This window comes from Prinia subflava, chromosome 15 (genome assembly GCF_021018805.1).
Source record: "Prinia subflava isolate CZ2003 ecotype Zambia chromosome 15, Cam_Psub_1.2, whole genome shotgun sequence".
NCBI classification, from domain to species: domain Eukaryota; kingdom Metazoa; phylum Chordata; class Aves; order Passeriformes; family Cisticolidae; genus Prinia; species Prinia subflava.
In genome coordinates this window covers 639,801-652,013 of record NC_086261.1, presented here as the reverse complement: position 1 = coordinate 652,013, position 12,213 = coordinate 639,801, and the positions used below count along the sequence as shown (strand labels likewise).

The following is a 12,213-nucleotide window of genomic DNA, read 5'->3' as shown; positions in this document are numbered from 1 at the left end:
ATGGGGTGAGCTCTGCAGCATGCGCAGCCGGTGCGGTCAGGGCAGCGGCACCAGGAGCTGTGCCAGGGATTTCTGAGTGCATCTGGCCATGGTCAGTGCTGGGATCTGCCACTAATGTGTGCTTGGGGCTTCTTTCTAGTCTCCAATCACTCAACCAGGCTTTAGCAAAGCTTTGATCCACTAACTGAACAGGCACTGTGTTCCTTCCTGATTTTTTAATGGATAAGTTTTGGTTTCGTTTGCTGGTGCTTTATGAGACAACACCAGGGACAAGCTTGGCACTGGGAGGGAGTTTTGTAACTTAGTCACCTTTATAAATGATTGGTTATTCCTTCTTTTTTCCTGTTCCAGAGGAGTCTCTTCAGGATGTTGCAAATTTAAAGAAGCTGCTGCTGAAAGCTGTGACTCTCTTCATTGATGCAGCAGAAAGTTACTCCAAGGTAAAGTGAGGTGGAATGGAACGACTGGGGGGCAGCACTGGGAGCCCAGGAGGAGTGGGCTGGGCTGGGAGGGTGTGCAGGGCCCAGTGCAGCAGGGAGCTGTGTCTGCAGCACAGCAGCACCAGGAGCAGCAGCAGCAGCAGCATGGCTGTGTCTGAGTGTGCTGTGCTGGCCCCTGCTCAGGCTTTAACCCCTGGGGTTACAGGTGGGCTCCCCAGAGCAGGGACCATGAGCTTAATTAGCAAGGACAGAACAAATGGAGTATTTAAACCCAAGTGTAATTATGATGGAGGTATTAGTGGGAATGGAGCTTTGTTTACCTGATGGAATGCGCTGACTGTGACGCTGCAGCGCTGTCGGTCCCTGCAGAGCTCCCAGCTGCTCTCAGGACGTTCCCAGCTCCCCTAAGCTGTCAGGCTGCTGTTGCTGCTCTGTTGCAGGACTCGTGTGTGCGGCAGGCGCTGCGCTGCCGCCGCCTGACGCGGCTCCTCACGCTGCAGCTGCACTTCCTGGGCTCGGGCCAGAGCACCAGGGTCATCAACCTGGGCAGGCAGGAGCTGCCGGGGGCCATCCTGGCCTTGCCCAGGTTCTACCAGGTGAGCTGGGCTCCCCCGGGGCCCTTCTGTCAGGGGAGCACTTGGACACTGCAGTGCCTGGGCTGGGCTCCTTCCCCGGGCCTCTGGGCCCTGGGACTGTCACCCCGACCTTGTGTCCCCTGGGATGGAGGGACAGGACCCAGGGAATGGCTCCCACTGCCACAGGGCAGGGCTGGATCGGGTATGGGGCAGGAATTGTTCCTGGCAGGGTGGGCAGGCCCTGGCACAGGCTGTGGCTGCCCCTGGACCCCTGGCAGTGCCCAGGGCCAGGCTGGATGGGGCTGGAGCAGCCTGGGACGGTGGGAGGTGTCCCTGTTCGGGGAGGGTTGTTCACAGGCTGTGTTAGTTGTTCACAGGCTGTGTTAGTTGTTCACAGGCTGTGTGAGTTGTTCACAGGCTGTGTCAGGACACAGTTGTTCACAGTTGTTCACAGCTGCTCTCCAGGACAGAGGATCCCAGCAGTGAGTTTGGGGTGTTGTGTGCAGTCCCGCTGTGCTCTCCCTGCAGGCAGCCATCGTGGCCGAGGCCTACGAGTTCGTGCCGGACTGGGCCGAGGTGCTGTTCCAGCAGGTGATCGCCAGGGGCGACTTCGTGTACCTGGACGAGTTCAGGCAGCAGCGGCCGCTGCGGCCCGGCCTCTTCGAGGAGGTGGCCAAGAGGTGAGAGAGGCTCGGGGCAAACCCTGCACCTGCACAGGGCCCCCAGGGGGGCGGGAGGAAAGGGTTAAACTGTTCAGCCTGTGACGGGGGGGGGACTTGAGACAGAACTCCAGAATGGTTTTGGTGGGAAGGGACCTTAAATCCCATTCAGTGCCACCCCTGCCATGGCAGGGACACCTCCCACTGCCCCAGGCTGCTCCCAGCCCTGTCCAGCCTGGCCTTGGGCACTGCCAGGGATCCAGGGGCAGCCAGGGAAGGATTTGTTGGTGGGTTTGGTTCCTGAGCACAGCGTTGAATTTCCTCTGATCCAGCCTTGTCCTTGAGCTGGACAAGGAGGGAACTCAGGGCTGGGCAGAGCAAATCTTTAAAAGCAATCAGAGCAAATAACAACCAGGAGATTCAAATGCAGGTGTTGAGTGCAACCTGTTGTTGAAAATGCCATTCCTGCAGGCCCAGAGCAGGAGTCCCAGGGGCCTGAAGGCTCTGTGTGCCAGTCCCGTGTGCAATTGTTGCAGGGTCAAACAACAGCCCCCTGCAGAGGCTGCCCTGAGGAACCTGAGGCGGTTCCTCACCCACTGCGAGGACATCTCCACCTGCTACAGGCTGGCCTACGAGCACAAGCTGTACGACGTGGTGAACTCCCTGCTCAGGGACCCCCAGAGCGCCTGCTGCCTCCACGACCTCCTGTCCCACTGAGCTGAGCCCAGCCCGGGGCAGCCCCAGGGCTGTTAACACAGGCTTTATCAGTGTCCTGCTCACAGGGCGCTGCTGCTCCGCAGAAATTACTCCAGAAAACTGCACAGGGTTGTAAGTACTTAAAATGCTGAGACTGTGTAAATCCTAAAATTCTGTGTTGTATAATAAATCTGTAAATCTTATGGTTTATAAATTACCTGAGTCACCAGCAAACATTGACTGGCCCAGGTGAAGCAGAGATCCAGCAGCTCTTTAAATCAGGGGCAGGGAGCACCCAGGAATTGTGTCCAAAGAGGCTGAAACGGGTGTGCAGAGAGGCCAGGCCAAGGGGGTGGAATGGGCAGGATCACTGAAGGTTTCAGGTACCCAGTAGAATAATGTGTCCTTTGAGTCCAGTCTGATTTCTAAAGTCTTGTACAGCTTTGAACAGCACATTCCTAATCCTGTGTCTTGGAGTAAAAGAGATAACCAAGTGCAAATGTATTTTTACAGTTATTAAATACAAATTCCTTTCCAGGCCCAGCACAGCTCGCTTTGCAACTCTCCCTCTTCAGGTATTTTTCCTGCCAGGCCCCAAAAGAACTGCTCCAAGGCCAGCCTGGTGAAGTCCTCAATAGTGATTTTTATTAAATTAGTTGCTTTATAAAACATTGCAGATGTTGTAATTGTTAACATAACAATTTGCCCAACTGTAGGAACTGCTGCAGTTTGCTAAGCAAGTTTGGTTTTTAATGAAAGAAAACGGCTGAGTTGTGAGACACCCACCACAACCCAGGAGAGCCCCAAGGAAGTCGTGTGGTTTGGTTTTTTCTTTTACACTTAACCCCTTAATTAACTGTTAAAGAACACCCAACCCAGACAGCTGCATTAGTAGAAATTTAAATGAATGGGACTAAACGTCATCCTCGAGACACAAGTGGGTTTTGCCTTGCTGTGCCCCAGCAGGTGCTGTTCAGGGGCAGGCTCTGGAGCAGTGGCTGTCCCAGGGATACGCTCCCAGGTGCAGTATTCCACACTGAGGTTAGCAGTTCCCTTCCCAAAATACTGAAATCCTCAAGCTCTAACTCAAGACAAAGCGACTGGAGCTCTACGTGCACACCCTGCCCTTGCTGCAAACTGCTCGTGCTCACCCTGGCCCTGGAGCAGGGACAGTTAAGGCCATGTCATGGAGCTGTGCTGGTTATAATCCTTCACTTTGTTCCAATTCCTTCCCAATTTAGTGGCTGTTGCTATAAACAGCAGCAGTGCCCATTATCAGAATTTTGGGTTTTTAACTGCAATTTCCAGACCTTTTCTGTTCCACCCCCGCCCGGAGCTTCCGCCCGGCCCCGGCACCTCCAGCCCCCAGCACACAGATACTGCAATTCTGATTGTAGCATTTGGCAGAATTTAGAGGAAGAAAGGTTGTGCTACATGTTTAAGGGATTATGGGCAACAGAAAGACAACAGAAGGGAGATAAATGTCACATGAAGTCTTCGAAGTCTTGTACGTACTCGCCGTCGTAGCCGCCGTAGTCGGCCAGGTCGTCTTTCATCGTCGCCTTCAGCCCCCCGCCAGGCACAACACCTTTTTTCTTCTTTTTGGCTTTATTCTGTGCCAAGAGGACGAGGATGGTTACAGGGACAGGCCCAGGGCTCTCTCATCACCCTAGCTGGGAGCTGGGGCCAGCCCGGGGGCACTGAGCAGGCACAGCCCCTGCAGTGAGCGTGGCCCTGCCCATGGTTCCCACCCCACGCATTTTCTCTTCCTAGGAAAGCTGTGCCAGCTCCAGCTGTCCCCAGCTCCCTGCACCACAGCCCTGCCCCCTTTTGCCTTTCCTCCTATTTCCCCTGCACTCTCAACAAGTAACTAATAAACGCAGGGGAGCCCCAAGCAGGGGCTCTGGTCCCCGAGGAGCAGCCCCAGTCTTACCTTCTCTTGTTTTTGTTTTTCACTGCATAATACTGTCAGAGTGTTTGTGATCTTTTTCAAATCGTCCACCTCCACTGCATCAGGGAAAAAAAAGGAAAAAAGATTCCTGATCAATGTTGTTCTTATAAGGCAGTTAAATAACATCCACAGTCTCTAAAACTAGAAATCAGCATTAGTGTAACTATGGGCAATTACTCCATTTAAATCAGCAGAACACAGAGTGGGTGGTTCTGGGCCCTACAATCCCAACAAGGATTCTGCTGCATCCTTGGAAGCCTGAGCATTGTAGAAAGTAAAACTTGCAAATAAAGTAACTGAACACAAGATTCTTACTGAGACATTCGAACAGTAACATTTATCAAAAGGAGCACTGGATTAACAATAAATTATTATGTTTATCAATAACTCTGAGATGGAAGCTGCCAGCTGGGATGAGGGATGTTCCCAGCTCCAACTGGGATTGAGTTACCTCTCACTGAAGGATAGCTGGAACAGGCAGGGAACATCCCAGCCCCTGCTGAGCCACCAGGGCACTGGGAAAAGGAGCTTCGATTACTTCATCTCTGTACAGCCACATGCTGAATTCCAGCACAGTTAATCTGCAGTTCCAGAATTACATCAACTCAAGTCTGTGATAGTTTCCCTCCAAATGAGGTACTCAAATTATCCACCTCAGAGAATTCACTCTTACTATTTTAGAAATGGCTTCAAGAAGAACATGCAGGGTTTAGATCAGCATAAAAATTCCCACTTTTTGGGTGACTGCCTCAACGTGCAGTAAGAACAGCCCTTGCACGAGGGGAGGCTCCTTGGTGGAGGTTGTGGGGGTGGGATCAGGTCAGTGCTTGGTTCAGTGCAGCCGACAGAGGATCCCTGTGAGCACCACCAGAGCAGTGCCCACCCCAGCTGCACACAGCAGTGCTGGGGCTCTGCTCTCTGCACTTACAGGAGATGCAGAGGATCCCTGTGAGCCCCATCAGCTGCTCACACAGCAGTGCTGGGCTCTCTGCACTTACAGGAGATGCAGAGGATCCCTGTGAGCACCATCAGCTCACAGCAGTGCTGGGCTCTCTGCACACTTACAGGAGATGCAGATGTCCCGGAGCAGCGCTTCCAAGAACCCGGCGTAGTGCAAGGACTTCTCGTACTGCGTGATCTTCTCCTTGAGGAGCTTCCCAAATTCCGTGAAGTCATCTTTGGAGGAGGGGTTCATGGCATCTATTCCACAAGTGCTATTTACACCTGCAGGGACAGGCGGGGGTGTCACAGAGAGCTGTGAGCCCCAGAAGGGACCCGGCTCCCACCTCCCTGTGCTCTGCTACCCCCACAGCCAGGGCCCATCCACAGCCTTACAGGAAGGAAGGGAGTTTGCTGCAAACTCAGTAATGTCTCAGAATCCCTGAGTGGTGTGGATTGGAAGGGATTAAAAAGCCCCTCCAGTGCCACCCTGTCAGGGCAGGGACACCCTCCACTATCCACGGCTGCTCCAAGTCCATCTGACCTGGCCTTGGGCACTGCCAGGGATCCAGGGGCAGCCACAGCTGCTCTGGGCACCCTGTGCCAGGGCCTGCCCACCCTCACAGGAACAATTCCTAATTCCCAATGTCCCACCTAACACTGCCCTTTGCCAGTGGAAAGCCACTGTCCCTTGTTCTGTCACTCCACACCCTTGTCCAAAGTCTCTGTCCAACAATTTCTGAAGCTGAGTCAAACTCAGGAATTTGACCCAGCTATTCCTGTTCTCTGCACAACCTGCACCAGGAAACCCCTTTTTCCCTCCAATAAACAATCCCAGCCTCAAACCCCTGAGTGCAAACCCCTTTTTCCCTCCAATAAACAATCCCAGCCTCAAACCCCTGAGTGCAGAACTCAGCTGTTCTCTGCAGCTGCATGCAGTGCACACCCCCAAGCACTGCTCACTGAGCACAGCCCCCCTGAGCACCGAGCTGAATCATCCAGCACTGCCAAGGAAACGCTTCCACGTCTGGGGAATGCTGCTGTGCATCAGCACCCTCGCTGCTCCTCTGCTCCCAGTGCCACGAGCTCTGTGTGCTCAGCCAGCCCTGCTCAGGCTCTGCAGGGTTTATTTCCTGCTGCCTCAGCTCACCGAAGGTTTCCTTTGCCAGCTCCAGGTCTGACTCCTCTTGTAACTTCTTTAGCCGTAGTTTGTCTGCCAACTGTTCCTCTGGTGTGAGCTCCTTCTGTTCCTCGGGCGCCTCTAACTGCAGGGAGAGCACACGTCAGACACGCTGCCCTCTCCAGAGCCCCTGGATCCCCTCTGCTGCCTCCTCCAGAGCCCCTGGATCCCCTCTGCTGCCTCCTCCAGAGCCCCTGGATCCCCTCTGCTGCCCCGGCCCAGGGAACCTGGAACCCATCCCCTGCAGCCTCAATAAATTGTTCACTTCACAAGGAATGGGAAGGAGCACCAAACTCCCACTCCTGCACACAAAGGAACTGGGATACAACACTGATCCAATCACTGGTTAAATTAGACAGGAGTTAAAGCTCCCAGCCCCAGAGAGGATCACATCCAACACCTAAGTTTGGTTTATCAGATGAATCAAGATCTTTTCAGATCTTGCTCAACCTCCAAACACCCAAATCAAACCTGCCCTCTGAATTTTTTGTGACCCAGAAGAAATCAGGAGTTACCCTTTTTTTAAGTTCCTCTTGCTTTTTCTTCTGTAGTTTTTCTTTTTCTTTGATTTTTTCTGCTATTTTCTTTTTTTCTGAAACTTTCGGTTCTGTAGAAGGTGGAACAACAAACAGCTCTCAGAAGTCTGATGATTTTTCCCCCCACAACCACAGGAACACTGGAAGCCCCCGAGCCCAGCTCCTGAGCACAGAGCTACAGAGGTTTCTGTTAAAGCCAGCCCTGCTCAGGTTTGATCCCCACACACCCCCAGACACAACCAGCGTCTGCTCCCAGGCTGATACAGAGCCAGGGGTTATCATAAAACCTCACCTTGTTTTACCTCTGTCTCCTTCACCTCCTCCTCTTCCTCCTCATCATCCCAGTTATCCTGCAAAACAATGAAGGTTCCTTTACAGACACCTGCAGCCTCTTGCAGTGCCCACAAATGCCCTGGTCTGGTGTCAGAGTGAGGGAGCCACGGGAGCTCTCCCTCGGGGGTTTTGGGGCTGCCCACCCAAAGTCTTGGGGCCAGTTATCACCATGAAAAAGGCAGGTTTTGGTCAAACTGTCGGCTTGTGTCAATAATGACAACAGCCAGGTCACAAGCAGTCCAACAGCACCCACACAAACAGCACTGCATTCTCATTTCTGGTATTACGGGACAATGACCACCACCGAGGGATGGGCACAGCACAGCCCTGCTGGAACCCCCAGCCCGGCTGGAACCACAGAGCAGCCCAGGCACAGGCTGTCCTGTCCTGTCCCACACCAGCACAGGCTGTCCTGTCCTGTCCCACACCAGCACAGGCTGTCCTGTCCTGTCCCACAGCAGCACAGGCTGTCCTGTCCTGTCCTGTCCCACAGCAGCACAGGCTGTCCTGTCCTGTCCCACACCAGCACAGGCTGTCCTGTCCTGTCCTGTCCCACAGCAGCACAGGCTGTCCTGTCCTGTCCCACACCAGCACAGGCTGTCCTGTCCTGTCCCACACCAGCACAGGCTGTCCTGTCCTGTCCTGTCCCACAGCAGCACAGGCTGCTCTGTCCTGTCCCACAGCAGCACAGGCTGCTCTGTCCTGTCCCACAGCAGCACAGGCTGTCCTGTCCTGTCCTGTCCTGTCCCACAGCAGCACAGGCTGTCCTGTCCTGTCCCACAGCAGCACAGGCTGTCCTGTCCTGTCCCACAGCAGCACAGGCTGTCCTGTCCTGTCCCACAGCAGCACAGGCTGTCCTGTCCTGTCCCACACCAGCACAGGCTGCCCTGTCCTGTCCCACACCAGCACAGGCTGTCCTGTCCTGTCCCACACCAGCACAGGCTGTCCTGTCCTGTCCCACACCAGCACAGGCTGTCCTGTCCTGTCCCACACCAGCACAGGCTGCTCTGTCCTGTCCTGTCCCACACCAGCACAGGCTGTCCTGTCCTGTCCCACAGCAGCACAGGCTGTCCTGTCCTGTCCCACACCAGCACAGGCTGTCCTGTCCTGTCCCACACCAGCACAGGCTGTCCTGTCCTGTCCTGTGCCACAGCAGCACAGGCTGTCCCGTCCTGTCCCACAGCAGCACAGGCTGTCCTGTCCTGTCCCACACCAGCACAGGCTGTCCTGTCCCGTCCTGTCCCACAGCAGCACAGGCTGTCCTGTCCTGTCCCACAGCAGCACAGGCTGTCCTGTCCTGTCCTGTCCCACAGCAGCACAGGCTGTCCTGTCCTGTCCCACAGCAGCACAGGCTGTCCTGTCCTGTCCCACACCAGCACAGGCTGTCCTGTCCTGTCCCACACCAGCACAGGCTGCCCTGTCCTGTCCTGTCCCACAGCAGCACAGGGACCCTCTCCTGTGCTGGGAGAAGCATTCCCACGGCTGCAGGGATTTCCTGGGAGCCCACAGCAGAGGCAGTGGTGAGAGCCCCACGTCCCACCGGGATGTGCTGACCCAGCAAGGAGACACCCGAGTCCCTGCACCAGCTCACCCCGATAATTGGCACTTGCAGGGGACTCGGCTTCGCTTCCACATTCCACAGAGCTGACTTGAATCTGGAGCAGCGTTATTTTAGCTCCCATCTAATTAAGTTTGTCACACCCACTGCTTAAGCAGCTCCACTCAGCACTGAGGAGCTGCCTCAGCCCTGCCTGGCCAGGCTGGAGTCAGACACAAACTGCAGAGGAAGGGCAGCCTGGCATGGGGGATTCACCAGGGCACTGCAGAATGGGGGATTCACTGAGGGAGGGCACGAGGGCAAGGACTGCACACCGTGGGACCTGCCCGGCCCCATCCTGCCAGCCAGGCCTAAACCAGGGAATTCCAAGTCCTGCCAGCCAGGCCTGGTTTATAAACCCAGGGAGCTCTCTTGGAGGAAGAGCCCACTGCCTCAGAGCTGTCCTTGCAGTGATTCTCAGAGCACATCTTTACTCTACAGCATTTCTGCTCTGTTTCTGTGTCCTTACCCCCCCAGGGCTCCGGCACATCCTGCCCCAGCCAGGCTGGGAGGTGACAGGGACTGGCACTGGGGACAGGCACTGCCCCACTCTGGCTGTGCCAGCTCTGAGTCAAGAGATGAGAATTCCTTGGCAGGAGGCCCAACTGCTGGGAAACGTGTGCTGGGGAACACTGAGAGGAGTTTTGTTACCAAAGCTGCTAATTTTAAACCCGGGAAGTTGACGTTTCCCAAATTAACAGTTACTGCAAGTTCATTACTAAAAGATCTTCCAAAACACAGATCTGCAGATACAAAGCACATCCCAAAATGAGAGGTGCCTTCAGAACGCCATGGTCACAAAACACTTTGTGCTGCTACTCCAGACCACGTCACTTCCCTCATGGGGGATTTCCCCATGGTGAGACCTCACAAGGAGGGATCCAGAGCCTGGGCAGGGGCCCTTGGGGATCTGGCAGGAAGAGCAAATCAAAGGAAAATAAACCAGAATGAAACACCTTTCTTTGCTGGATCCTCTCTAGATGCAGCTCTGGCACTAAACACATAATCCCCTGGAAACTGTTAAGCAGCTGCATCCTTACTACGTGTAAGATGCAAAATGTCTTCCCACTGCCAGAGGGCAGGGCTGGATGGGAGACTGGGAATTAGGAATTGTTCCCTGGGAGGTGGGAAGGGGCCGGGATGGAACTCCCAGAGCAGTTGTGGCTGCCCCTGGGTCCCTGGCAGAGTCCAAGGCCAGGCTGGATGAGGCTTGGAGCAGTGGGAGGTGTCCCTGCCCTGGCTGGGGTGGCACTGGAGGGGCTTTAAGGTCCCTTCCAACCCAAACCATTCTGGGACTCCATGTGGGAATATCTGTTCCCTTACTAAACAGGCAGAGAGGCCTCAGGTGTGTCCAGGAGAACCACTCTGGCCCAGCTCTCCTGAACACATTCCCTCCAGCAGGAAAGCTTCTCACTTCCTAAGGAAGGAGGAAAAGCAAATGCACAACAGTCTGAGCTCCAGGTGTCTGTACACAGCTGCCAGTCACACCTGTGACAGTCACACACACCTGGGTCACTTCCACACCCACTCCCAGTGCCTGGAGCTGCTGCTCACACACAGCTGTCCTTGTCCTGCTGCTCTAATGTGACAACTGGGACCTGGGCTGTGGCTACCACTCAGTTTAAGAGGGAAAATTACACACAGAATGACAGAAGATGAACTACTTTTTCTGTAATGTTTATGAGAAGAACTCCACCTGAGCCCCAAGAAGAACTCCTGGTGCTTTTCAGAGATTCTGGTAACAGTGTCCTCAAAACCAGCCCCGAGTCCTCACCCAGTGTTACAATGTCCCAGCGCTGGAGGAAACAAAAAGGTCTTTTTTAGTTGCCTTATTCTACTCACAGAATCAGGGATGGTTTGGGTGGGAAGGGACCTCAGAGACCACCCAGATCCCCCCTCTGCCGTGGGCAGGGACAGCCCTGTCAGCCTGGCCTTGAAACCCATCTGGTGTGTTCCTTGTGCACTCCCTGGCACCCCTTTGCATTATCCACACGAATACAGAGCAAAGGGAGGTTTCTGTGGCACCTCCTCCCTGCCAGGGCAGCTGGAGCCGAGCAGGAGCAGAGCCTGAGGGAGCTCTGCCTTCAGAAGCGCCAGGAATGATCATCCACACGCTCTACTCCCACTCCTGGGCAGACACCGCGCTGAAACACGGCAAAACCCGCCTGCTGTGTATGGAGAAGCAGCGAGATCAGGTGGAAAAGCCGTGCTGGTAGAGCACAGGAGTGTCTGGTCAGTAGCAGAAGCACCAACGCAGCACCGCCGTCATTAAACCCGTCCTGACGCCTCCCCAGCACACCCCGCTCACAGCTCAGGGCCCGAAAGGCGGCGGGACGTGAGGGGAAGGCGCCCTAAGGCCTGGGAGGCGGCAGGTGGCTCCCCCAGAGCGCAGGAGGTGCCTCCTCCGGAGCGTCTGTCCGAGCCCTCCTGCCCTGCCAGCCCCAGCGGCCGCGGCCAGGGCCGGCTCGGGTTCTGCTGGCACTGGCACTTGTCACCGTGACCGACCGCGGGGTCGCTGCCGCGCCGGGAGCCGCCGGCGCCCCGGGGTGTCCGGCCCGGCCCTGCCGCCCGGCGTGGCCCGAGGCCGGCCCGGAGCCCGGAACCGAGCCCGGCCCGGCGGGGCCCCTCGCCCCCGCCCCAGCGCCGGCCCCGTCTGGGCCCGCGGCCCCGCGCTCGGGCGCCATATGGCAGCGGCCCGCCCGGCCCCGCCGCCCCCGCACCGGGCCCCGCCGCCCCCGCACCGGGCCCCGGAGCCGCCGCGCCCCGGCGGGGCCCGCCCGGCCGCACCTTCACGTCGTCCTCCTCATCCTCGCCGGCCCAGCGGTCCCCGGCCACCCCCGGCACCAGCCGCTTCGCCACCGGCTCCACCACCTCGAAGCTGTCGGCGTCTGTGGGGAGAGGAGCGCGGGTGAGGGGCGGGGAGCGGCGCGGGGGGGCCCCCGCTGGCCCCGGGCCCCGCGGCCCCGCCGCACCCACCCCACGAGTCCGCCGCCTCCGCCGCCATCTTGCCCCGACCGCGGCCGCCGGGCAGCGCCGCGCGGGGCACGCCGGGACGGCGGCGGACCGACCCCGCCACGCCCCCGGCCACGCCCCCGGGAGGCGGGGCCTGAGGGCAGCGCGGGAACGGGAGCGGGAACGGGAGCGGGATCGGGATAGGGATCGGGATCGGGAACGGGATCGGGATAGGGAACGGGATCGGGAACGGGAGCGGGAACGGGAGCGGGATCGGGATAGGGAATCGGGATCGGGAACGGGAACGGGATCGGGAACGGGATCGGGATCGGGAACGGGATCGGCACCCGGACCC

General features: G+C 56.9%; 2 protein-coding genes across 6 annotated transcripts in view; one reads left to right on the top strand and one right to left on the bottom strand.

Moving 5' to 3' along the window:
- The window catches only part of SPG11 (SPG11 vesicle trafficking associated, spatacsin), a 32,651-nt gene extending 29,218 nt beyond the window's left edge, over positions 1-3,433 (top strand). For 3 of the 5 annotated variants that reach the window (XM_063412510.1, XM_063412508.1, XM_063412507.1), the window contains 4 exons: positions 352-440; positions 881-1,036; positions 1,544-1,695; positions 2,211-3,433. In XM_063412510.1, the coding sequence (XP_063268580.1) occupies positions 352-440; positions 881-1,036; positions 1,544-1,695; positions 2,211-2,391 (578 nt within the window). In that variant the 3' untranslated portion in view covers positions 2,392-3,433. Of the gene's footprint in view, positions 1-351; positions 441-880; positions 1,037-1,543; positions 1,696-2,210 lie in introns of those variants that run through there. The other 2 variants (XR_010082370.1, XM_063412509.1) reach the window with 2 other exon arrangements.
- Positions 2,994-11,983, bottom strand: EIF3J (eukaryotic translation initiation factor 3 subunit J). Its single transcript, XM_063412513.1, has 8 exons — positions 11,883-11,983; positions 11,694-11,794; positions 7,269-7,326; positions 6,956-7,047; positions 6,411-6,525; positions 5,387-5,545; positions 4,304-4,377; positions 2,994-3,983 (listed from the first exon to the last, which is right to left on the bottom strand). The coding sequence occupies exons 1-8, from the start codon at positions 11,908-11,910 to the stop codon at positions 3,855-3,857; spliced, it is 756 nt and encodes a 251-aa protein (XP_063268583.1). The 5' UTR covers positions 11,911-11,983; the 3' UTR covers positions 2,994-3,854.
- Between the last annotated feature and the right edge of the window lie 230 nt (positions 11,984-12,213).